General features: G+C 40.7%; 1 protein-coding gene across 2 annotated transcripts in view; it reads left to right on the top strand.

Annotated features, from left to right (window-relative positions):
* Positions 1–24,426, top strand: part of igf2bp2a (insulin-like growth factor 2 mRNA binding protein 2a) — a 79,302-nt gene that overhangs the window by 39,189 nt on the left and 15,687 nt on the right. For both annotated transcript variants that reach the window (XM_049595060.1, XM_049595059.1), the window contains exons 4-9: positions 3,497–3,548; positions 7,340–7,403; positions 9,626–9,916; positions 10,417–10,551; positions 17,034–17,159; positions 23,883–24,018. In XM_049595060.1, the coding sequence (XP_049451017.1) occupies positions 3,497–3,548; positions 7,340–7,403; positions 9,626–9,916; positions 10,417–10,551; positions 17,034–17,159; positions 23,883–24,018 (804 nt within the window). The remainder of the gene's footprint in view (positions 1–3,496; positions 3,549–7,339; positions 7,404–9,625; positions 9,917–10,416; positions 10,552–17,033; positions 17,160–23,882; positions 24,019–24,426) is intronic.

Here is a 24,426-nt window from a genome sequence, read left to right as displayed (position 1 = left end):
GATAAGAAATTAGCTCTCTAGCGCCCCCATTTTGTTTGATGGGGTCAATAATGGAGGGGTCCCCTCAGATTACGTGTGGTCATATGCCTACAAAGTTGCGTGGTGATCGGTGAAACCCTTGAGATGTTATACACCTTTATGTGATGAGCCACACCCTCCGCAATATTCATTGCCTTATAGAAGCTCAGTTTTAGTAAGTTTTCCAACTTTTGCCAAGAGGGAACTTTAGATATTGGTCCCTAGATTATGTTCACCGAGTTTCATGCAGATCGGTCAAACTTCCTAGGAAGAGATCGATTTTAAGTGTTTTTCAAAAAATTCAAAATGGCGGAAAATCTGTGTAACCGGAGGTTATGGGTTCTTGAGGCAAATTTGTTCCTCATGAGGAGAGACATCTCTGTGCAAAGTTTCATGTCTCTATGACATATGGGGCATGAGATATACCCATTCAAAGTAATATTGCTTCATTTGCATCCTCCCATGACCCTCTACCACTGTGCCAAATTTCACATGGATTGACCAAGTCAGTGAGGAGACAAACGTGGAACAGTGACACAGACAGAGTTTTCGTCATTATATAGTAAGATGTATATTATGTGTCTTTGTTGAATACTCGATACTGATTGGTCGATCATGGTATTCTACGGTCTGTAATTTCTTATTTCAGACCTCTGAATGACAATAACAGACCGCTGCTATGGTTTGCTGTACTCCTGATCATAGACGCTCAGCAATATAAGCAATAAAATAATTTTCAAATCACTATTTTGTGTCAAATTATTGATTTAATTAGTAAGTAACCCTGTAATATGCAGGATAATGGACAGCGGTCATTATTGCAAAAAAAAGACCCTTCATCTTTCTCTCATCCTGCATCACCTCATCAGGGTTATTTGGCAATAATGACCCACTTGCGATACATTATGCCTTACATACGCACTGTATGTGTGTGTATATGTGGTGGTAGAAAAGGAGGAGTAAACCCAGCTTAATTTAAGATCTCCATCCAGAACTTAATAGATAATTAGATAGACCTGTTTGTCAATCTAACATATAACACAGTCATTGTGGTCTGTATTTTAGACCAATATTTGCAATATAACAGAATAAAAGAGGCTGGCAGTCGATTTGATTTAAACTTCAATTGTCTGTCTGTTATTCGGTATTATGTATTGTATACCCAGTAAGTGAGCAGTTTGACTGTGAAACTCTGCCAGTTTTACAGCTTGGCAATATTACAATTCTAATGTGAAGAACTTTTTAACAGCACCAGAAAACACGAATAATTTAGTATAATTTTTGTGTATTGTGGGTGTATTCAAATATCTGTCACTCATTTTGGGAAGTATAGCAAATTCCAGTCTCGTGCTCTGAATGTACCTTCATTGAAAAAGTAGTCCATTAAAAAAGTAGTAACTACAAGCTTGTTTCAAACTGATTAACAAACTCTCAGGTCTCACCATTACAAACCTGTGGAATGTCTCAGCTAGTAAAGTCCATTTCAGACTAAATATTTGCGACGAGAGGAAACCGTTTTAGACTGTTGCAGAGAAAAGTTGCAGCGGTGTGAACTGGCCAGTCAGAGCTCGACTCAAGCCAGGTGATGGGGTCACCTGCAACCCAGCTGATCAAATCGCCGGCAGGAGGTTTTAGAATTTAATATATATAAGCACATCACGTCTTTCAATAGTCAATTATAGTCAAGTTCGCTGGTCAAGTCAAAATGACCGCAGACGGCACGTTTGCTTGCTGCGGCAGGTGCTCTGTCCCCACCAAGTCCTCTGTTTTCATCCACACTGTGTCTCGGTGCCAGACTGTGGGTCGTTGCTGCTGCTCGCTGTATGTGCGTATGCCCCCCACCCCACACACACTCTCATTGACTGAGTAATTGGTGCTGGTTATTCATATTATCGTGTGCGCATTTATTATGAATACAGTCCATCTGATGCTCGTTTTGTTTCTGTTTTCGCCATTTCATCACTACTACAAATGCAGCTGTAGCCAGTGTCCCACTATCACTATCCTTATTCATATTTTAAGAAGCTACAAAATTTATTCAGCTGCAAATAAGCCCTAAAAGCTAAAAAATCTGAACAGGAATACAGAGAGTTGTTGCATAGAGATGAAACACCATCTCATCTAGCTGCGTTGGTGTGATCCGGCAGGTTTCAACTCGTCTCTTTGTAAATCGTTGGTCTGAACTGGCCTTAAAACCTATGTTTGTGTAAACTGGTTGCTAGGAAACGTGTAGTGGCATCCAATCACAGGCAATCAACTAAACACATCATTAATATGTATTACAAATGTCAATGGGATTATGAATGAGGCTCTGAAGGTCCAACCGGTCTCACTCCCAACTCATCAGATACCATTGTTGGTCAAATACCATAGTTGGTCAGTGGCCCTCGGCATCAGATACCGATTCAGTGTGACATTGATAAAGTCTGCACGTGGCAGGTGGAAGGGGAGATAGATGGGTCAAACAAACTCTGGACTTTCACCAAGAAGACCGCTGCTTTTGTCCTGTGTGAAACCAAAGGTCAGCTGAGTTATTATAACAACTTAGTGTGCTAGTATGTGCACTAGTGATGTGATGTAACATTACGTTAGTAACACAGCCAAACCATGATGCTTTTTCTAAACATAACCACATGCTTTTGTTGCCTAAATGAAAGGAAGCAAACCTACAAGAGAAGTGTTTTACTTCTGCTATAAGTTTATTCTGAAAGGAGATTGTATGCATTTAATGAAAAGGAAAAACTGTACATTTCCTGTAAAAACAGAAGTTTTTTGAGAAGACACTATGCATGTAACTACTGTACTGACTGCTGTAACAGCATTCTTTATAGTACATCATCCAAAGCCCCTAAATAAACTTCAGTTCACCCAGAAATCTGCTGCCCATCTGCTCACCCATTCCTGCTCCCACGATCAGATCACCCCTGTCCCCCAGAACCTCCAATTCAAAGTCCTTCTCCCTCCATAACCAGGCTTCCTCCTACCTCACCAACCTGCTCCACCATCACACTCCTTCCTGCAGTCTCTGCTCCTCTGATGCCAACCTCCTGATTCCATCACTGGGGGTGACAGAGCCTTCTCCATAGCTGCCCCTTCCCTCTGGAACTCTCTCTCCCCAAACACATTCGAGGATGGACCTACCTGTCCCTGTTCAAGTGTTCAAGTGTCTTTGAGCACTATGGAAAGTGCTCTGTAAATAAAAATGTATTATTATTATTAAAGAGTGTAAATTGATACACTCTCCTTGAGTGTCCAAAACTGACGCTGGAGGCATACCAGAGTATCATAGTTTGATGACCACTAACCAAGCGCCGATATTTGACAAGTTGGGAATAAGATCACTGGCCCAAATACGCACCAAGAGCATCAAGTATGTGTGTGTGTGTGTGTGTGTGTGTGTTTGCGTCTGTATGCGTGTGTGTTCTTGGATTTGTGGCCTTAGGTGTGTCTCTAACCCACGCTCTCATTCCTCCCTCAGGTTTTGGATGGCCTTCTAGCTCAGTATGGTACTGTAGAAAACGTGGAACAAGGTACAGAACTCTTCTCCTGCCTGATTTTTTTCTTCTGCACAGCTCATCATCACAACTGTTCAATGCACATGTGTCTATTTAGCAACGTGCACACACACACGCAGACCTCCCAGTGAGTCAAGTCTCCCTGTGTGACTTGACTTCCTCGTTACCATCAACCCACACACCCATTATCTAAACATAACCCATCTCTGCATATAAATCAGCCTTTATCATCTTGTCTGTGTGCGCGCATGTGTGTCTTATAAGTTTGACCCAGGGAGAGCAGCGTTTGAATTACACGCAGCCTCTATAATAAGCACTGTGTATTGCCACGGGTCCCCTTGGCCTCAGTGTATGGATTGAAGTGGGCAGACATGGCAGACGTCCAGTAGTAATGTGTCCATATGTGTGTGTGTGTGTGTGTTTATGCCTGAACGTGTTTGCTTGTGCGTCTGTTTTGGGGAGGTGCATCGTGGTAATGAGGGAGGACACTGCAGGCGCCTGTGGTGAGGCTTTTGCACTGTCTGATGGAGTACGTGTGTGTCTCTGTGTGTGTGTCTGCAGGGTAGTCAGCCCTACGAACTTTTCGCTGTCCACACACACACACACACACATGCAGGAGTAGTAGACGTGCACACACAGGGACAAACACGCACAAATACTCACACACACATGCACGCACACGGTGTCTCTGCGTGTCAAAGCAGCCAAGACCAACTACCACCCACTGTAGTCATGACAGGTGCTAAAAGAGAGCCCAGCAGAGAAATTACTCCACTCAGAGTTTCCCAGACGCTGCCGTAAAACAGCCCACTTCATCTGTACCATAACAGACACCAGCGCAGCATTTCCTCGTCTTCCCTCTTCGGCTCGACGAACGCTAGATTTGCACAGTATGATCAAAGATTCCAGAGAGCCAGCTCGCTCGTGTATCTTTCCCCATCTTAGTTGCTCTCTCTGTCTCTGTCCAACTTCCTGTCTGCCTGTCACTTTTTCTCTCTGCCTGCGTCCGTGCGCTCTGGTTACGGGGTGAGGTTTTGGAGGAGTCCCATGTTCTTGTGTGGCATGGTGAAGGCTGCCCGTGGCGGGGCAGGGCAGGCGGGGCGGGGCAGAGCTGGCTGTGAGCACCGGGGCCGGGCACCATGCCAGGCTCTGCCCACTCACCCTCTCTAAGCCAGCTGGGCACTCTCACTGGTTTTAACCCTTCCAAACCTGCTGTCCACTGTGCACTGGCAGGTTTGGAAGTCTTCGTTGTCACTGACAGACAGACTTGATGTCATGCCTAAAACATTTGTTTCAGTATTTCTCTGATACTGGTAATGACCTTGCATGTCCATGTTCTCTAAGATATCTAAAGCATCTGTGGTGGATGTTTCCACAGCAGGCTTTGACATCAGCCCTCACAATCGAAAAGCAGTGGCTTCTTTGTTGATTCATCATTTCGACATGTAGTGGTTACACAAACAGAGATCCTTGACAGAGCAGAGATGTCATTGTCTCTTCTGACAGAGGTCTTGGTAGACTAGAAGGCATTTCGTCAATAAGACATGCTGTGTGTTTTTTTTTCTCACTATCACTCTCAGTCTCGCTCTCTTAAACTGCAGGTTCAGGAAGTTACACTACACACAAAATGAAACAAGTTATTGTTCTGTGAGATAAAGGAAAATTCGAGCTGAGGTAGAATGAGACAAAACAGGTTCAGGATATGTGGACTGTCAGCCTGTTTTCATTCCCACTGCGTCAGATACCGCTGCTTTGTTACAACCCTCGGAATGTGATACTGACACTGGAGGCATCCTTTAGCGTGTTTATGTGACACCCCGGGCTCTCAACTAACTCCAATGTAAACCCATCCACGGCAATACCTGACACTGAGAGCGACTGATGTAGTATAAAGAACAAGAAAGGCTGCTAAGGGTGGGAGAGAGAGGAGGAGTAAGGGTCAAACAAAACCGGACTTTCACCCAGGAGATCCAACACATTCTCATCCCAACTCATCAAATACTGCCACGTTGTTAGTGGACATACACTTCAAAATATGACACACTAGGCCTAGGTAGCCTCCTTTGTCTGTTTTGGATGTTCACTGACTTTGTATCAATTTACATTTGTGACATGCATTGTGTCTTTTCAAAATACACTTCCGTTTTCACAGGAAATGGACAGTTTCTGCTCATTACATGCATAAAAAGAAATGTATTTATTTTATGGTTGATTTCTTTAGGTTTAGGCATCAAAAGAAGTTGCTGGTGGCGTTAAAAACTGCCGCCAAGCGCAGCATATCATTACTGCCTCAAAGGGTGCCTGTCTGTGTCTTACATCCACTGACAAAGCAGCACTATTTGATGACTTGGTTTTTTGCCCGCTGCCTCTAAAACTGACGTTCCCGGTGCGTATCATACCGCCATGAAAGGGGCATCAGTGTGTTCATCTCTGACGCTGCCATCACTGACAAAGCGGTGGTATTTGACGAGTTGGGAGTGAGAACGGGCCGGGAGACCACAGTTTGTGTCCCGTGTGAAACCAAACATTACCGTCATTTTAAAGTAATTTTACATAATGTACATACACTAATGTTACGTAACAAACATACTTATTTTTAATCCAGAACACCATCATTTTTCTAAACCAACTATGTAGTTTTGCTGCCTAAACCTAACCACGGCCGTCTCACAACATTAACCACATGGTACAGTGTGTTTTAGCTGAGCGTCACATAGTGTGTCACTATCTGATGCTGACGGGCGTGACAAAGCGTCACTATTTTGCGGCCTGAGTGAGAATGGGTTGAGACTGTATACACTAGAACACTTAATGTACAAAATGACATTACGTACTCAACTTAAAGGGCACGTGGAGAGCACAGACCTCCACTGAGGCCAAATGCGCTATCTTACGATGTTATCGAAAGTGTAAAGTAGTTTAATGTATGCAACCCCTGACTCTGATCTGCTCCAAAATTTATTTCTTAATACAAAGCTACACCCTTCCATTGAATTTCATAAAAATTGTGCTTGTAGTTTCAAAAAACAGAAAACATAACCTCTTTGGTGAAGGTAATTCCCAAAAAGCATTTTTTTTCTAGTCAGTATTTAGTATATTTTTGTTTTTGGTGTTTGTCCTTTACTCTGGGGCTTCAGCTAACAATAACTGTCATTACCCATTGATCTGGCAATTATTTTTTCAATCAAAAATCTTAATTGAGAAGTTGAAACTTAAAAATGTTTGTTATTTTTGCTTAAAAAAGTATTAATTAATTAATTAATTAATAGTTGCAAATTAATTTTCTGTCAGTCAGCTAGCGAAGAATCGACTCACCTGAGGTTGTTTTGACACTGTATGTGCTGTGCAGTGGACACCTCAACCAAAGTTCACTCTGTTAAAGCATTTGCGGACTCAAACCCACGACTGTGCCAGAGTTAGCTCTGCTCTGAGCAGCAGTGCAGGACCACAGATCTTCCCAAGGTGTGTCCCTGTTGTCGCACGTTACCACAGATTACCTGCTTTGTTTGGGCTGTCATGTCAAACTTAAATCCGTTATTGTAAAAGTGGCAGAGGGGCTATTGTGTTTAGCAGCTCCTGTCTGTAGAGGCAGCAGCGGGGTCTGGAGGGAAGCCAGTGTGGTGATGGCTGTAATGGATTCACACAGACGAGTGGCTCTCTGGGTCACCACGGGAACCTGGATGCATGTGTGACTCACCTACAGCAGCAACAAAGACTTTCTATGTGCATGTAAATGGGGCCCAAATGTGTGTTTACTTTATCTCACATTTTTACTTATTTTTCTCTCTGTGTGTCTTGTTTTACAGTGAACACTGATACAGAAACAGCAGTGGTGAATGTTACGTACTCAACCAAGGAGGAAGCTAAAGAGTAAGCAGCACAAATAATGACTCTGATTAAGCCTAGCACTTAGAGTACAGGCTGTGATATACTTGTTTTTTACCTGCTTGTGTTCAAGCAAGCAGCGTAACACGAGCAGCATTGTTCATCTACTTTTCTGTGTGAGGATTAAGAAGAATATCCACAAGGGAGAGCAGGGACGAATCACGCTCGAAACTGGAATATTCTCCTTGAGAACTTCTGGTTCTATAAAATATGTGTCATTAAACATGGTGGTGCCCAAAGAAGTTACTACATAGTTAATGTTCAGATGACGGCAGAAAAAAAGCAGCTGCGACAACACTTTCTGTTGCAGCATACATCCACATATCATCTCTGTGCATGCCACAGACACCCATAAACTAAGCTTTTTGAAAATGATGCCAAGAGTGGATTAATCTTAAAACACCAGCTTAGCATTTTAGTGTGCAAAGGCAAAATTCATGTAAGCAAGAACAACTGAATTGTGAGTATGGCTGTATTAAAACACGGTAAAGGCAATCACAGAGAACAGGAGGAGACTCAGTTGAGGTTAAACCTGCTATGACTCCATTCTGCTCCTCAATACATGCTGTGCTGTGATTTGTAGTTTAGTTGTTTGACTAAAAACAAGGCAAAGAAGACATCAAGCTGTTTTTCTTGCTGGTTTAAAAATTTACACCATTATTGTTGTCATGTGTTGCTGCTGATGTTAACTTGAATGACATATTGTCACTAATGTTTATGTGCATCTTGCAGATGCTTAGCATTGATTTCTCATAATGTGCACAACCAGTACTTGTAAGGAGGTAGCATTGTGTACACGCATTAAAAGCAAGTATATCATAAAGGGACAGTTCACCTAAAAATCAAAATACATATTTTTCCTCTTAACTGTACTACTTTTTATTATTCTGGGTGTTTTGGTGTGAGTTGCCGAGTGTTGGATATATCAGCCTTCAGAGGTTGGAAAAGAAGTTGATGCAGCATAGTATTATGATATTTTGTGTGGCAATATTGTATCGATACATGGAGGACAAGTATCAGTATTTTATTATATAAACTATTAATGTTGCAAACACAGATTAAACTCATGGTAGCCAACTAGAATAAAAAATAAATTGCTGATTCAGTCCACTAGATGCATTTTGCTGCAATAAAAATGATTCTTGTGAAATAAACAGACTGGAAACTTTATTTAATTGGATACAAAACAGATGCTGACAATGTTTTTTTCTGAATTAGCAGTTGAAAAAAGGTAATAAATTGCAATATATATATTGCAATATATATTATTGCAATATTCACCATATTGAAAAACATTTTAAAATTGCAATAGTATTGTATCGCGGCCTAAGTCTCACTATAATATTGTATCAGAGTATCACCTCTACAGCCGTAGAGATTTCTGCCTTATCTCCAGTGTAATGGAACTAGATGACACTCAGCTTGTGGTGCTCAATGCACCAAAAAAATGAATAAAATAAAATAAATTGGAAAAACTCAACAGCAATGTCTCTTTCCAGAGATCATGAGTTACTCAAGATAATCCACAGACCTTGTCGTGAGCAGTTTCATGTAGGAACTGTTTTGTTTCAATCAAACATCACCCTCCAACTGTATCACTACGCAGAAGGAAGTGTGCATCTACTCATGGATGAGAGGCTCGTACTTGTGACAACTTGAGATGTAAAAATTAATAGTGTCCTCCTCAGCTGAGCTGTAACATTAGTTAGCTCAGTGGTGGTAGGTGAGTTCACAGTAGAGCAGTCCATCCACATGGTGATCTGGTTGGCAGACGTTGTTCGGTAGAAAGAAAATAGTTTCTACGTGAAACGGCTCGCAGCAGGGTCTCTGGATTATCTTGAGTAACTGGAACATGATTTCTGGAAAGAGACATTCCAATTGAGTTTTCAAATGTATTTTCTTTTTGGTGTTTTAAGCATCACAAGCCAAGTGCCATCTAGTTCCATTATATTTGAGAGAAGGCAGACATCTCTACGGTCGATATATTCAACTCTCGGCAACTCACACCAAAACAATCTTAACAAAAAGCACTACAGGTAAGAGAAATAATATGAATGTTTGATTTTATTTCAATGGATTTTGCAAACTCTCAGTCAAGAATTAAAACAGAATCTCTATACTGTGATATTATTTCTTTACATTGTAATTTGACACTTAGACCCATAATTTCATTGTTACCATCTTACACTTCCTGTTCCCACCCCCAGAGCCATTGAGAAGTTAACAGGACACCAGTTCGACGACTACTCCTTCAAGGTGTCATATATTGCCGACATGGATGCTGCTCCGCCCGACCAGGCTCCCCGCACGCGACGTGGGGGACGGTCGTCCCGGGACCAGGGCACCTGTCAGCCTGGGCCCTCGGGAGAATTCGGTGCTCCACGCTCCAGACATCATGACTACCCCCTGCGCATACTCGTGCCTACTCAGATGGTGGGAGCCATCATCGGCAAGGACGGTCAGACCATTAAGAATGTCACCAAACAGACACAGTCCAAGTAGGTTTGATGATCTCGCCTGGTTCCTACTGTTTTGTTTGTTTGTTTTGTTCTGTTTGTGGTTTTATTAACGTCTCAAACAGCTCTGCTCTAATACTGCTCAAGCTTGAATTGATTATGCATTTTGATACTCTATCCAGACTTGGATTTGAAGACCAGATGTCTGAGATATGATGCAAGATAGCACACAATAAAAGCTTTAACTTAGCCTGTATTGTTTATGGCTTGTTTACTGTCACCTTATGTTATTCTTTTGTGACAAACACCATACAGTTTTCAAATAGTTTCTTTTCTTCTTGATGCCTTCAATTGTTGTCTTTCTGTTCTTCTTTTCAGTACCTTAATTTTCTTTCTTTGTGTGCTTTTGGTCTGTAAGGCCCAAATGACAAATGTTTTTATTAACAATGTGAGTAGATTAGATGTTGTTCTCTCATCTCTGTCTCTTTCCTTCTCTACGCTGTGTTAATCTCTTTGTCTCTCTCTCTCTCTCTCTCTCTCAGGGTCGACATCCATCGAAAAGAAAACGCAGGTGCGGCAGAAAAGCCCATCACCATCCACTCAACTCCTGATGGCTGCTCCTCCGCCTGTCGCATGATCATGGACATCATGCAGAAGGAGGCCAACGAGACCAAGACGTGAGTCTGCACTTCGACATACGCCAACGTGCATAAGCGTGCATACAAACGCACTCAGGTGTAGCTCACGCAGAGCACATATACACTCCCAAAGGGAGATTAGCCATAATGTCTGCAGGGCTGTAATCTTATCCTTTAACCTGCCTGCACACCTTTTAATCTCACTGTGCATTCTCTCGCTTGGACCACTAACACAGTAAACACAGTGCACACGACACTCTCACATAGGCAAACACGTGATCACAGCTTAGTATTTAAGAAACGAGGCCCATTTGTTTAATTGGGCTTTACGCTTTACACCTTTTGCACCTTTTAAAACTCTTTGAGCTTCTCCTGGATCTGAGCCTTGTTTGTCAAAGGGTCTGCGCACCTTTGCACTACCCGATGATGTTTGCACACAGTCAGTGTTGTGTCAGTGAGATCCTATGTTGCTAGACTCATAAAAAAAGACATTTGCCTACATTTAAATATGAAAATGTCTTGCAAGACTTGCATGATACATCCTAGAAAACATAACACTTAAATTACCCAGCTTTTTTTTTTCTGTGATAACTTAAAAACCTTGCTTCCTGCCAATGTCCTGACATCCAGACTAAGTTGGGTCTTAAATGTATGTGACCATGTATGTGGTCTTCTTCTTTTTTTTTGTTTGCTAGGCAAGACATCCAAGCCAGGTTTTTGTATCATTAAAGAAACACAAAGCTTTGTATCATTTTGGGAAATATGACTGGAAAAGAGGGAGTGTGGGGAAAAAGCAAGCCTGACTAAATTTCATTTGTTTTATCTGTACAAATACTGAAAACAACAAAAAAGACAACAACAGCTAAAAGTTTTCTGTTTTAGTTAGTGAGGCTTTCGTGTGCTGTTAGGTACATTTTCTTACTTTTGGACAGAACCAGGCTGTTTTTCTCTGTTTCCTGTCTTTATGCTAAGCTATGCTAATCAGCTGCTACCTGTAGCTTCATGTGTTTTTGTAAGGAGTTTTTATGGATCTTCTCATCTAACTCTCTGCAAGAAAGCAAATGACCATATTTCCCAAAATATTTAACCGTTAATTCAAGTTTGTAAATGAAGAAAATAGATAATCTTTTGAATCTGTTTTCATTGAATTATTTTACTACATGAGAAAAAAATAGAGGAACAAACAAAGAATCCCCCACCACCCACAGCCTAGGCGCATTATGGTAGAAATTTTACCCTCATTCACGACTGGAGAATAGAAAAAAGCTCCGGAGGGAGGACAAATTTCCACACTAAATCACTAGCCTATGGGATGTAATGATATAGGCCAGAAAAGAGCCCCATTTTTTTCAGATGTTGCTGCTTTTCCTCCTCACACTGAACATGATCTTTTCATGGAGGGTTGTCAGTTTTTGTGTCAATATTGAGGGGTTCTTCCACCAGAAAGCTTTAAGTTAATATCTGAAGTTATTGCAAGGATGTATTTCCAAAGCTCGTCCAGATAAGAGCAAGTCCAGAGCATGTGAAGTAAAACTCCATCGTAGGTTTTACATCTCTGGAAAAGAGTGAAAGTTTAAAAAATTGAAATCTTGCATCCTCTCTGGCCCACCAACTTATTTTCCTGATGTGGAAGGACAGGGCTCCACCTTCACATGCCCATTGGGTCAGAGAGGTGAAGGTACACCTAAAGCTTGAAGAGCTGAGACATTGCAGTCAGGGCTCTATTAAAAATACTACAAGGCGTGGCGTATCTACTCATTTATTTAATTGTCTTAATTATTTTTTGATTTATTCTTACCATTGATTTGTTTTTAGTTATTTAGGTCTTGCTTAACCTCCTACTTGTTATTTTAATTGATGCTTGCCAGTGTGCTGTGTTCCACTTATACAGATTACCGAAAAATGCAATAAAAACAGTTGAATAAATAAATAAATAAATAAATAAAATTCAAATGACACTAGTGTGGGCTGTAACGCTAAATGCCACCAACATTTTCCTCTAAATTAAAAAACAAACAAAAACACTAAAAGCAGCTCAAAACCAGAGACCAAAAATAACACAAGTTGCTACTTTCTACCTGTGGTTTGTGGACTACTATTTTAAAGCCTTGAGTTCAGCAAATCGGCCGTCGCCATCTTGGTTCATTTGGAGGCAGAAGTGACCATATTTGGGTGAGAGGCTGGCAGCTTGTCACTCAAAGCGGCCCTGCCCTTTGTTATATGTAACTTTAAGCATTAAGTAAATGTAAACAGGTGAGTTATGGAAAAATTCACCCTTCATACAGCTGTCATGAACAGGGAAATTAACTGTATAGCACAAAACCCTTTCTTGTACCAGGCTGTAAACATGTTTATATCTGCTGTAAAGTTGACTAAACAGCATCACCCTTACCATTCCTACAGGTGTGGGTGCCACACCTGTAGGAATGAACATGTCACCTCTACCGCCCCACAACCTGTAATTTCAGTGAGCATAAGGAGGCCCAACACCCAATGAAACCCGAAACACTAAACTCGGCCCCTGAAGGCACAACACTGTCATCTCCCCTTACTGCCCCACAGCTCACCCCAAACTAATTCAACTTTAAAGATCTTACAGATTATTACACACACCACCAAGTCTGTGACACAGCCCAAAAGAAACCCGCAGAATCTGCTTGTCCTCCACCACAACCTTTTTTCTTTCTTCTTTTAAAAACATATTTAATTTATAGATTTTCAGTTTTTCTGTCAGCCAGGTCTTGAAAGAGGGCACATCCCCAGTTTTCCAGAGAGCTGAAATATTCCTTTTTCCATAACCATGCCGTACTGTATTGTCTTCTGTTGCAAGTGGGATGGTAGTGCATCAGTCTGGTGTAATATCACAGTCCTCCACCACAACCTAAATCCACACTTACACCTCGCAATTGTCCCACAGAGCAGAAAAACGGATCATTCAGAAGTTACGCTACTCCTGTCCCAATGTTTTACCATCTCCATCTTAACACACACATGCGCACAAAAATAGGGTTTGCTGGTTTGAATTTGGTTTTCAGAAAATAACTTTGCTTTTTTGATGGGTTTGTTATTTTCGAATAATTTCATAATAGTTTCCTGGAGAAAACTGTAATTTGGTGTTGAGCATGTGCAAAATAGAGACAGAGGTCTAAAACTTGAGGTAGAGTAATAAGTTGTGTTGAATTTAAAAGCAGTCGATGATTTCCAGAGAAATTTATTTGAAAGAAGGGCTCCATTTATCCTAATTAAATATTACTTTGTCATTATCATTCACAACCAAATCTTCAGGCTTTCATTGTCTACAAAACAATTCATGAATCACTGGCAAAAACATTTACTGTATAATAATTGAGAAATAACTATAAAATATTGAATATTAGAAATAGTTCATCTTCCCTCCTTACCCATGCTTTTTTAGTAGAAAGAGGGACTTAAGCATCAAAATTAAACAACCATTACAATTTTTGTCCATCTGTGCACCAGACTATTTAGGGGTTTCGAAGAGCCATTTCATGGAAAATTAACTCTCTTAAATCATCATAATTAGTACGGCACAAAAGAAAATGGAACTCACTTTCCACTTTATCCAAATTACACAGCTTACACAATTTGTTTTCCTCCTGAATACTTTTTAAACCTGCCAACCCCAATAGCAAAAGGAAGAACACCAGTTCTCAACAGTGACACTGAAGATAAACCTATGAGATAAACAAGATGTAACATTTGATTCAGGGCCAAACTTTTGTTTTAAATTCCATATATGTCCTTTAATTTGAAGCAACATTATTATTAGAGACTTTATTATTCGTTTGATTACGTACTTGCATTTAGACAAAATTTAAGCTTCTTACATGTTCAATTAACCCTATGGGCCCCAACGACGCATAGTGCGTCCAAATTCACACCTATTCTTCCCTGTGGATTTTCTCCGTGACCGTGCGTCATAGCAAGAAGCCACGCATATGACGTGAAACAACGAAATTGTAGCTTTCCGACAAGGCCAAGCACTTGTCGGTAGTCCAATGTTTTCATAGAGGCAAAAAATGATAAACTTACACTAAAATCATGAATAACAGAGCTTTCATACAGCTCTGCACACACATTATTCTTGGATGGATTACTCGCGAATGCAGGCTCGCACAGAAATGCCACGCATATCACATGAAAGCGCAGGAGCAGAGCTTTCCAGGGATAACACACACATCACTGTGCTGTCATCCTATCATGCTATAAATACAGATTTATTGTCTACAAAATAAAAACCTTTCAAATTTCTTTACAATCCATTATACAGATCTTGTTATCAGTCACTTCATATAGTGAGGAATATCGTATCTTACCACGTCTTAGGCTTGCAGGTGTTTCTCCCTGTCTATCCACATTTGTAGTCCGGCTTTCAAGATGCAAATATCTCCACATTGTCCAGTTGACACTCCATCAAACTTTGTATGACAAGACCAGCGCACTTCACCTTTGCACACCCAGACAACTGAGGCCTAATTATACATGCATGACAGGGCCGTAGTCACCATATACATCGAGGGGGACATGTGTGCCCCCCAATGCCCAAAATGCCCCCCCAATATATAACTGAAACTGAAAAACAACAACAAACTTTGTGGCAAATATCTTGGAGGACATCATTGCACATGGTTGACTATTTTTCTATGATCTTAGATGTAAATATTGCATGTTTCCTTCAGATAAAACACATTTTTGACTTGTGAATGAGTCAATGGAATTTCTTGCAATACTGAAAAAATACTGGCAATCATGTCCGCCTGGCACAAACCACATGTTTTGGACAGCTGTGAAGTGACAGAATGTCCCACCATCATGGTTCTTATATTGCCAGATTCCAGAGAGTCTCCCCTCTTCATATATGGCAGAATATGTCAACTTCCAACTTGCTATGGTGAGATACATGTAAAAATGTAAGAATTTAGTTACACAGATTTGTTTTTTTCATTGATATAAAAATTAATATAAAATACAGGCACATAGAAGGACATGAAATGATGGCAAATCTGGTTAGCTCAGATTGTCCTGAAAAAAAAAACTAAGATATAGCATGTGTATGTAGCCTTTATAATGACTGTGATATGAGCTTGAAAGTAAAGGCAGTAAAAATACCCCAAAAACGCCTAGGGCCCATAGGGTTAAACTGCCGTGCACTGACTATAACAAGGGATGCTGGTTTAGCAATTAAAGGAATAGTGTGTAAGATTTAGGCGGATTTAGTGCCATCTAGTGGCCAGGATTGGCAATTGCAACCAGCTTAAACTTCTCCTGTTTAGGGTTCCTTCACTGTTCATTGTTCAGGAGGTTTTTATCGGGAGCCGAATTATCTACAGAGGTTGCCTCCACTCCAAAACAAACAGACCAAGTGGTTGAAACTTGTAAAACATTAGATAAAGCAGTTTCACATTTCAAATCAGTGTTTCTCTGATGATGTTTGGCATGTGGGAGAGAGGACCCTAGCGCAGCATCTGCTAGTGTGTACTTAGATCCAGACATTCAGGGGGTTTAAGCAGGAGATAGATTATCCGCAGTGGTCTCTTCCTCTCCAAAACAAAAAAGAATAAACTATGATGACCGACACAAAACGCAAATGGCCCTATCGAGAGCCAGTGTTTGGTTTGTCCAGTCTGGGCTACTGTAGTAACATTGCGGTGCACCATGGCGAACTCCGTGAATGATGACCCGAATGACTTATTCTAAGGTAACGAAAAGGCATAAATTCCTAATTTCAGCCGATTATACACTATAGAATACCTACCCATTATATTATATACTTCTGCCTATGTATCCCTCTATATGTCCTACATACTGGACTTTTAATTAGAATGAATTATTTGCAGATTGAACACTGTCACTATTTAACCTATAATTACCACCAAATTACACGATTCTTTCCAGGAAACGTCCAAGGAAATTATGAGGAATTAAACTAAAGAATCTAGTTATGTATCAGTTTTTTTATTTTGCTGATTAAAAACCAAAAGAAACAATGCAAAAACCCAGAACAAAATCTGTTGTTTCACTGTTTTCACTTGGGACTCCGGCACATTATCAGCAGATTTGTTTTCACTCTGTTCTTCTCTTCTCCTGTTACCAGAAGTATTTTCTGAGCTGTGGTTGTTGCAGCAGTACCTTGTTTACTGTAAACTGCGGTAAACAGTATCTACTTGCAGCAGGAAACTTTTAGGTGCATGTGGACCAAAACTCTAGAGGGATTTCTTTTTCTTTCTTGTATAAATCTGGGTGCTTTTCTGTGAAAATCTGTAAAAAAAAAACAAAAACAAAAAAAAAAACACCATTGTGCACATATGGCCAAATAAAAGGCTCATGTCTTAACATTGTGCCCTGTGCTTACAGCAGCACTTCCAGCTGGGCAGCTGTCCACATTCCTGTTCATCCTCATCACACCATGGCATTCCTCACACCACATCAGTGACACTCAGTGAGACTTATCTTCTATCATCCAACCTATAACCTGACTCAGTGTGTGTGTGTTTGTGTAGGACGGTGGAGGACATTGCTCTGAAGATCCTCGCCCACAACAGCCTCGTGGGCCGACTGATTGGGAAGGAGGGCCGCAACCTGAAGAAGATCGAGGAGGAGACAGGGACCAAGATTATCATCTCCCCGTAAGTTGCCTCTCCCGCCTTCCTCTTTCACACACGCCCACGACACTCTGCGGCGATGCCACTAGCCATACTAGCACCCTCAGGAAAACTCACACACCCACACACACACACACACACACACACACACACACACACACTTGAGTGCTTGTGACATGATGGAGAAGCAGCAATTTTTACTATCATTAATTTAAAGAAATACTTCACTCCCAGATGACCACTTGTGTATCAGTGACTCAGTGTCACAATGAATTAGTGAAGTGTTTATCTTGCATGCCTCCATGGAGAACGAAGAATCCAAAAACTGAGAAAATTCTTGATGAATTAAAGTCACAAGGGGCCGCATTTAACAACAGCAAAACATCAGTTTACAACCTCTCACACAACTCGTGCAGTATAATCCAGTCTAAACAATCAGCCTAAACCACGTAGTTTCCCGACCCAAGCCCGCACCATGGCAACAGTTTTGGGCCCGAGTCTGAATAAAAACCTGAAATTCTCTTGTTACAAAATATATTGTACTGTACATATCATAATATATATTTTTTACAAGCTGAGGGCTGACATGTTTCCTTGCACCACTTTGCTTTCTTCTTTTCCTAATTTCAATAGTGTTGTCTCGTGCACAACAGGTCCGGCAGAGCGGGCTGCGGCCCTCGGTGTGTTGAGTGTGCATGGCAGTTTATGCTAGTGTAATGCGCAGATGATGACCACTGCTCTTCGCTGCATGTAACGCACATCTCACCCACTTCAGGGGCTGCAATCAAACACTGCCAACCAAGTCGTCTTGCAGCCCCATCCTCTTTCTTTCTCGTACTTTTTGTCCCTTTCTTGTGCATGCTCTATTCCCCCTTTTAGACATGAGCTGGCTTGGCTTGGTATGGTCCGTCAGCCAAGCACAGCAGGGATTTGCATTTCCATTACAACAGGGCTACTTCGTTGAAGGTGTGTCTTAAGTGACAATGTTTTATGTTGGGGATTAGCTGTGGTCGGCGAGATGTCACTGCCGCTTGAGGGCTGGCGGCTTTTGGACCATCCCCTGTGAGGCTCCATCTCCGGAGCGGCTTGATATGGCACGGTGTGTCTAAACTGATGATGGAAACAAAAATCAGTGCGTCATTACTTTACTTGGCATGGCCAAGAGTGCTAATGGAAAGGGTAGGCTATATCTCTCTCCCGCAGTTCTCCACTATATTGCTCTGTTGTTCTGTCACTTTCCCTCTCTCAGCCTCCCCCTCTTTGCCTCAAAAAAAAAAAAAAAAAAAAGTAAATTGGCCAGAACCTGAACCGATTCAAGCCTAGTGAAACAATAAGAAATTACTGCCTGGCCTAGCCCAAACATGGTGGGTCAAGTCGATCCCACTTGGCCTCGGACAGAGAATCAGAGCTCTTATATTTGGTACTTCCCAAACAGGCGGCTCTTTCTGGTGGGGAACTGAAGTAGAAGTAAAACTTATCTATACTTACTCTATTGACAAAAACAGTTATTTTACCGCCCTGAACACGAGAGCTGCTGGTCTACCGCTGCCCGTCACTGTGTGACTATGGTGTTTTTAAAGGGTTAGTTTGATTTCACCACAGATTGAGGCAGCGGTAAACCAGCAACTTCCGTGTTTAGTAGGCTAAAATGACTGTTTTTGTCAATGGAGCCTGGCTGTAAAGAGAGTATGGATAAGTTTCACTTTTAGTTCAGTTGCCTGTTGGAAAGGGCTGTCTGTTTGGGAAGTGCTGTGTGACTGTATAAATGAGACTTGGATTACTGGATAATTTGATGTAGTTTTGCTGTTGTCAAACCTCGACCCCTCCCCTTTACATCAATTCATCAAATATTTTCTTCTTTTTTGGATTCTCCGTTCACCCTGTGAGAAAAACAAATTCCACGTAACACAGGGTGAGTAATTGATAAATGGTAATTTGGGGCTGAAGTATTCCTTTAACAAAAGCACAAACAACAGGCAGAGATTTCATCTTCTCAGCGCCACACCTTTGTACAAGCATGCTCATTAGCCTCTCAGCATGTGGTTTATCTGAACTGAGTTGTTAGGGAACAAATGTGAAGAGTTGCTTACAGCTCCTTCCCTCTAGAACATGATATCGGAGAGGTGGTGATTACACCCTATTTAACGGACCGTGCTCACCAAGCTTCATTCATTTAGAGCTAATGAATTGCTCTGTCTCTGTGAGCTCTGAGGACGTAATGAGCCTTGAGAAAGAGACAGAGTTGAGGAGCGAGAGACAAAATGGGCAGGAGAGGATCCCTCTGAAAAAGGAATCTTTTCAGAGTGTTCTCCTCGTCCACAGACGCCGAGTAGAGGAGATTGGTTCTGCTTCAAAGTTATCATTTGTACAACTTCCAGGCTTTATGGGGCAATCGCAAATTTGATTCATGGATGGAGTTGTTAAAAAAGATTACGTTCTGCTGTAACTGCTGTGCTATTTTCTCAGTCGCACTGTGGTCAGCTCACCTGCTGTATAAGTCTCTAGTAAAGGTGAGAAAAAAAACTTGTTAAGATGTTACTGTATCCAAGTGAGCTTCATAGTTGCACAATCAGTGCTTTGCAAAAAATGTGAGAACTACTTTCAGGGCAAGAGTTTTGTTCACTCAAACTTTTTTGACCCTAAATGATGTTAACTAACTAACTAATTTCAGACAGACTGAGTCGTGATTTGGCACAGAATAAAAGGATCAAGCTAAATATCTTGCTGCTGTGTTTTTACAGTAATGCTTCTTGTACTGTTGTGCTCCTCAGACAATAATAAGAAAGGATGGAGGATGGATGAATCCATTTCATTGTCACTGTACTCAGGGATGGGCAGTATTTCTATTACTTGTATTTAAAATACGTATTTCAATTACATTTGAGTATTTTGTAATTTGTATTTGATAAGGCCTATAAAAAGCAAATGTAATTTGTAACAAAATACTTTTGAGTCATTTTGTATTTAAAATACTCAAAATACTTTCTCCATGAATCAAAAAACAAAAGTAATAGGCTACACATTCTTATAATGTTGGATGTAACAATATATATATATATATATTTTAAAATATTTTTATCTGTGTGTTTTTTTAAACTTGGGCCATTCAGTGTGTGTCCTTCAGTGACCTAGTGGTCTGTTTTAATTGACTGTGCATAACATAGGAAATTGTATGTTGTTGTGATTGATGCTTGGCATAAGTATGCTAGAAATGAATTGCCTCACATGGGATCAGTAAAGTTGTCTGAATCTAAATCTGAATCAATAAATAATATTTTAGGGTACCCTACATGTCCCTAGCTTTTTTTTTCTCTTTTTCATTTGAAAACGTTGAACACAGGACTCCAAAGGCTCCAAGTTAGACAGCAAACAAGTGAACTAACTACAGTAGCTGCTACAGTATCTTGCTGCTGTTTAGCTGGACCGTTGGTGGACAGTTCACAGCACAGCTAGACTAGAATTGCCAGGCATGCTGCCCATGTGGATGGACCCACATTACCAGTAGACTACCTTGCTGCTCACGTCTTCCAAGTTCAACAGATTTTCTGTCAAGGTAAATATTTTATCTGAGTGTGACAGATGTCAACTGGCTTGATGTATGATTTATGTCTGGGTCTGGCTACATAGCCTATTGTATAAATACATGGTGATGATAGTTATGATGTCAAGCTAGTGATACTTATGCTAACTGTCTAGGTTAGTGCATAGCCAGTGTTTAGCAAAGCTAGTGATCGATGCTAACAATAAACAACATAATCAAGTTGTCTTTACATGGCTTTGCTTAGTTACACTTAGTTAATTCTGTGACTCTTCTGCCTTTTTGTGGGGTTCACCAGAGCTTTGTGTATATCCTATAGCCCAAACCTGAACACTGCTTTTCCAAATTGTGAGAAACAAGCGCAAATTTGCAATAGCTGTGACCAAATTGGCTACTATCATGTCATTAATGGATGAGTCATGGTTGTTCTTTCTGGCATAGTTACTTGATCATTTTTGGTCAAGGACTTTTTGAGTTATTCACAAAAAGATTTGAATCGGTTAGTATAGCGCCACCTATGGACAAATTGTGAGCATTCTCTCTGGTATAGTTACTCATGGTCTCTAGTTGCAGTATGCAAATGTTGAGCTTTTTTGGTCAAGGGCTTTTTGAGTTATTCATGAAAAACTTTGTGGACCGCCCGACCAACCAACCGACCGACAGAGTGACCTATAGAGCTGTGGGTTGCTGCTTAAAAGAAAAAGAAAAAAAGTATTTTCTGTATTTCAAAATACAAAATACATGTATTTTATTTTGATACATTTTCTGCCACCAGTATTTTTGCCCATCTCTGACTGTACTGATACTGTATTCACATCCTGACCTTGAGAGGACAAATTAGATTCAAAGGGACACTCATTTTACACATAAGCTTGAGTTTACTACTGTGAAAAGAGTTGTATAATACTGTCTGTGTTGAGTCTGAACGGAAAATTACCTTAAAGATGTTGTCGGGTTCATATTGGAGACTTTGAGGTTATAACATAAAGTCTGCATTGCAAACTGGCAGCATAGAGCCTCTGAGAGTTTCCGACTCGTAAATAGCATTCACATTGTCACCCAAGTCCCTAAATATGCCTGAGAAAATCTTTTTTTTTTCTGAATGTTCAGATGATGATGTGATGTGAATGAGGCATATAGAAACCCTATTGAGTTGCATTATGGGAAGTGTAGGAACCAGTGGAGCTTGACCCCTCAGATTCAGTCATTGTTTTTTTGTGTATCCATACCGGTGACAGCCATAGCTGGAGGCATTATTTTTTCAGGTTTTCTGTCTGTCCATCTCATTCATTTGAATGGGATATCTTTGGAACACAACACATCACACTCCGTTTTCAATCCTCAGTCTGACATTGCGTCCACTCTAACCAATTTCTATGAGGTTGGGCGATTCAGTTTCCCCAACCAACTTGCTCACCTAAAGCTAACGTCATTTTCAACCCACACAGATACGTAGTCATGCCAACATACTTGTTTTGCCGGGGTTTTAAGAGTGGAGTGGAGCAAAATAAAACAAACTGCAATGTCAGGTGATCTTGAGAAGATGTCAATTTGTGTCTGGCTTGTCTGTAGCTCCAGCTTGTTGTTATTATCCTCATTGGTTCTGGTGCACTGCTTGACAATGGTGTTAGTCCCGCCCATGATGCTCATTGGTTGCTTTTTATGTTAATCGAGAATCCAGTGTTTCATGTCATGATGCCGGACGAATCGGTCAAACTCGGTGGAGTTGGCGGATTAGAATATGGCGGTTTATGTTTATGACAAACTTTCACACAAATGTCTCGTAGGATAAATTGATGAAGTGATAATGTTTCATATTAAAAAGTTCAAAGGTCAACTTTACTGTGACATCATAATGCTCTGCAAAAACATTTTTCTGGCCATTATTCAACACCATAACAAAAGGGGAGACATTTGGTAAGATATTGAAGTGGCGACTCAAATCTTGGGTGTCCACCTTGAAACTGTGCTGATTGTAGAGATCTTCTGTGCATTTGAAGCATTGTCAGCTGTCATGGCTACACACTGCTGTTCTGTCCTGTTCCTCTGGTAGTCCACTAGGAGATCGTTGGTTTTGCTGAAACTGAGCTTCAGGTGATTGTCTTTGCACCATGTGCCGAAGCTCTCTATCAGTCTTCTGTACGTTCTGTAAAAGCATGAGTAATGTGAAGACAGCGTGTTTCTCACTGGAAATTATTCATGTCAATATAATGATTTTACAAAAAATACTTGTATACCTTTTATTAAATTTCTTCAAGTCTTCACTGCTTATATTTTATGAGTCTGGGTGGACTGGATGTAAACTGAATCTTATTTTATTTATTTATTTTGGTCCAAAAAAACAACAGAAAGTGTAAAACAGTAGGATCTTTACGTATGACAGAATATTTAACGTCAGACAAAGAGATAGATTTACCTTTCGCCCAATACTCATTTTGAAATAAAAAAAAAAATCATTAAATAGTCACAATAATTAAATTAATAAAATAAAATAAATAATAACAATAAAATTATAATAATAGTAATAATATTAGAAAAAATGTTATTATTATTATTATTATCATTAAAATACACAGAATACCTTTTATTCAATTCCTTTTAAGTCCTTATATAACAAAAAAATCTAAAATAAAAGTCACAATAATTAAATTAATGAAACAAAATCAATAAATAATAATAATAATAATAATCATTATCATAATATTACTACTACTATTTAGATGTGTCAGCTGTTGTAGTATGGAGAGTCTGGCTAGGATACGGAGGTGGGGGCACTGATGTCACTGCTGCAGGCGGTGATTGTTACCAGGGAGAAGATATGTCTGTGTATGTATGTATATACATTACGGCGGTTTGTGTTCAACTGAAACTTGACAGACTGGTTGGCGGAGGCATACAACTGTGAGACAGTAATTCTAGTTTTAATCTGTGTCTTCTTCCTCTGTGTCCTCCAACTTTATGGAAATACTGCAGCAATTTGCTTGTTAGCTGAGCAAGAAATTGTTATGTCAGTTTCTGGTGGTGATGACGCATCCCTCAACAACACTTGAGTTGGATAAACACAGAGAGAAGAAGCTCAATTAAAAGCAGCTCAGTCATATCCACCTTCTGAGGAAACAGTCAGCAGAATGTGAGCGTTTCTGCTCTCCATATTTGTAGTTGCAAATGCATATACTTATTTCTGTGTGTGTGTGTGATCTCCCTTGCAGGTTACATGAATTAACTTATTACAACCCTGAGAGGACCATCACGGTGAAGGGCTGCTTGGAGGCGTTGATTAAAGCCCAGGTGCAGATCAGTGGGAAACTGAGGGATGCCTACGAGAATGACGTTGCTGCTACACACGTAAGCCGAGTTTGAAGGTTACCATCTGCAGGCCTCTTGAACGTTGAGTGTGTGTGTGTGTGTGTGTGTGTGTGTGTGTGTGTGTGTGTGTGTTTGTGTGTGTGTAGTTATGATCTCAGGTTGACTCACACAGACTGACAGGTGAACAACGAAGAGGGAGCGATGATATACAGCAGGATGATGCCGCCTCCCCCATTCAGTACATGTTACCACCAGCATTAGTAATCCCCGTTGTTGTCTGCTTGGTAAATGGATAACAGTAAACGATCGCTGAATAGCTCATCAGCGAGTGTTTGAGCACAGCGTGTCTGCGTACGTGTGTGTTTGTGTGTGCCTGTTCCATGAAGCCTCTGACTCACACTCACTTCCCCGCTGTGTGTGTCTGTGCTCCTGCTGTAACACACTGCG

Source organism: Epinephelus fuscoguttatus, linkage group LG13 (assembly GCF_011397635.1).
Source record: "Epinephelus fuscoguttatus linkage group LG13, E.fuscoguttatus.final_Chr_v1".
Lineage (NCBI taxonomy): Eukaryota > Metazoa > Chordata > Actinopteri > Perciformes > Serranidae > Epinephelus > Epinephelus fuscoguttatus.
The sequence above is the reverse complement of the archived record's forward strand: the minus strand, read 5'-3'. Positions and strand labels throughout refer to the sequence as shown.